The 2,519-nt window shown below is 33.7% G+C and overlaps 1 protein-coding gene across 2 annotated transcripts in view; it reads left to right on the top strand.

Moving 5' to 3' along the window:
* Positions 1-2,519, top strand: part of LOC106478860 (ADAMTS-like protein 5) — a 64,513-nt gene that overhangs the window by 36,730 nt on the left and 25,264 nt on the right. For both annotated transcript variants that reach the window (XM_013939438.2, XM_022382658.1), the window contains exon 3: positions 667-800. In XM_013939438.2, the coding sequence (XP_013794892.1) occupies positions 667-800 (134 nt within the window). The remainder of the gene's footprint in view (positions 1-666; positions 801-2,519) is intronic.

Below are 2,519 nucleotides of genomic sequence, written 5' to 3'. Positions count from 1 at the left end.
GCTATCTGCGCTAGCCGTCCCTAATTTAGCAGTGTAAGACTAGAGGGAAGGCAGCTAGTCATCACCACCCACCGCCAACTCTTGGGCTACTCTTTTACCAACGAATAGTGGGATTGACCGTCACATTATAACGCCCCCACGGCTGAAAGGGCGAGCATGTTTGGTGTGACGGGGATTCGAACCCGCGACCCGCAGATTGTGAGTCGAGCTCCCTAACCACCTGGCCATGCTGGGCCTCCAAGTAAGATGGAATTTATTTATAATAAACTATCAAAACTTGATACTTCCTAATATGGCGGAAATATCTGTTCTATCGTTTCACTAACAGCTAGAGTTGGTCGTGGCTTAATGGTAGTCGTGCCGAATTGTGAATCTTTGTATCCTTGACTCGCTTTCTCTTAGTATAAAATTACACTCCGCACCTTGGGGGAGTGTGTGCATTATATCAGAGTGACAATCAACCCCCGCTATTCGATTAGAGTAGTCCAAGAGTTGGCGATAGGTAATGTTGACTAACTTTCCTCCCTCCAGTCTATCACTTCAAAATTAGGGACGGATAGCTTTGCGAATAATATTTGAAATAAACAAACTTGTAGCTATAGCGTCTGTTTTTTAATTCACAGAAGTTTTTATAATTCTGTCTTTTTTTTTAAATCTTACACGCAGGTCATACTAGAAACCCCTTCTCACCGAAATCAAGTTCCTTCCACAGATTTACACGCTTCTAGCGCTCACTGGTCTGAGTGTAGTCGGTCCTGCGGTAATGGTGTAAGTACACGAAATCGGATGTGCGCAACAAGGTGAGAATCGTACTACGCTTTTTAATATGTGAATCACTCAATGTTTGTTGTGTATTGTTTTAACTCTGTTTTATGAAAGTTGTATAGCAGCATTTGAATACATATTTTTGTTTTATAGAGGCTTGAGAGTATTAAACAGTACAGAGTAATACACAGTGTTACAATATTTATATGCGTTTTAACACTGTCTTGTAAAAGTTGTATAGTATTTTAAGCCTGATATTTTTTTAAAGTTAATTATCATATTTATGTATTTTCGTTAATAAATATTTCTGTTCTTATTGTATAAGTAATACAAAGTAAGTAAGTAAATAAATGTGTCATTTCATTTCAATCAAAGATTGGTGGACAACTACAGGGTTACGCTTTCTCTTTAGCCATGAGATGTGACGAATAATACAACGCTGAACAAATTTTTAAATGTTCAAGTTTGTATTAAATGTTATGGTGATTTTCCGGCAAAGCATGGAATAATAATTTAAAGTTCTGAAAACATTGATATCTTATAAAGTTTATGTATTTTTAAACATTACTTTCTTTATTCAGTCTCGTATTTATTTGTGCGAATTTCATGATTTAAAAAATATTCATTGAGTTTTACGATAGAGCGTATTATTTTTAAGACTAATAATAATATTGACAGATTTAAAAGTTTAAAAATTTTGGAACAACGGTGAAATTTTCGCAATTCTAGAGGAAAGAAAGATGAAATGTAATTTTTGTAAGGTAATATTTGTTCCCCGACTTTAAAAATGAAAAAACAATTACGGGTGTAATTTTCATATCTATCTTCCAAGACAGTAGCAACAGATTTGTGTTTGGAAAATCTCCATAAAATCAAAGTCTTGAAACTACGAAAATAACAAACGACATTAAGGTTAAAGTATATATTTACTTAACATCTCACAAATTACTTCTTTTTCTCTCTGACTAGTCATATAATAATCAAGATATCTGTAACATAATTTAATCATACATTCTGTTGATCTCTTGTTATCTGACGTGGGATGTCGCGAGATAGAGATTCTTCCAAATATCCCTTAAATGTACTCAGCTATATTTAGCCAGATTCGTCAACTTAAAGCATTTCCGAATGCTAAAAATAATACCTCTCCCTCAAACTAATTTATGAATTCATTTCGATGTAAAATCCGACAAAGCAACCGGTGATTTTTAAATGGGTATACTTGTCATAAGACAATAGTATAAGGCCTATTATATTTTAAACACTGTTACGTATTTAGAATTTGAAATAATCCAAAGCCGCGTTAAATAATTTAACTTTTAATAGTTGAACTGTACCCTGGATTTAGTGTTTAGGAATATGCCGAGACTTTATTTTATTTACGCTATTTGCCAACAAGATTGATTCACGCCGTTTTTCGTTTTGACACAAATACGTTTTAATATATATATACAACAGTACAAGTTACAATAACAACTATTATGATTAATTATTACAAACCAAGTTTCATAAACAGAAATTTCATTAACTTACAAATAGCCTAAAATCGTCTTCCTAGTTCAAAGTCTCCTTGATATCCAGCGAGTTAACTTGAAGTCGATATACATACAGTTATCGGGAAGCTAGCTAGCTTTGTCAGGCACTGAATTGTTGGACCGTCGAAGTAAGATAATATTTTTATAAAACCACTAATGTCCGATGAGAAATCAGTAATATTTTTGGTAAGATTTAATGTTTGATGAGAATTCACTGAC

The sequence above is a fragment of the Limulus polyphemus genome, unplaced genomic scaffold, assembly GCF_000517525.1.
Source record: "Limulus polyphemus unplaced genomic scaffold, Limulus_polyphemus-2.1.2 Scaffold12, whole genome shotgun sequence".
Taxonomy (NCBI): domain Eukaryota; kingdom Metazoa; phylum Arthropoda; class Merostomata; order Xiphosura; family Limulidae; genus Limulus; species Limulus polyphemus.
The sequence above is the reverse complement of the archived record's forward strand: the minus strand, read 5'-3'. Positions and strand labels throughout refer to the sequence as shown.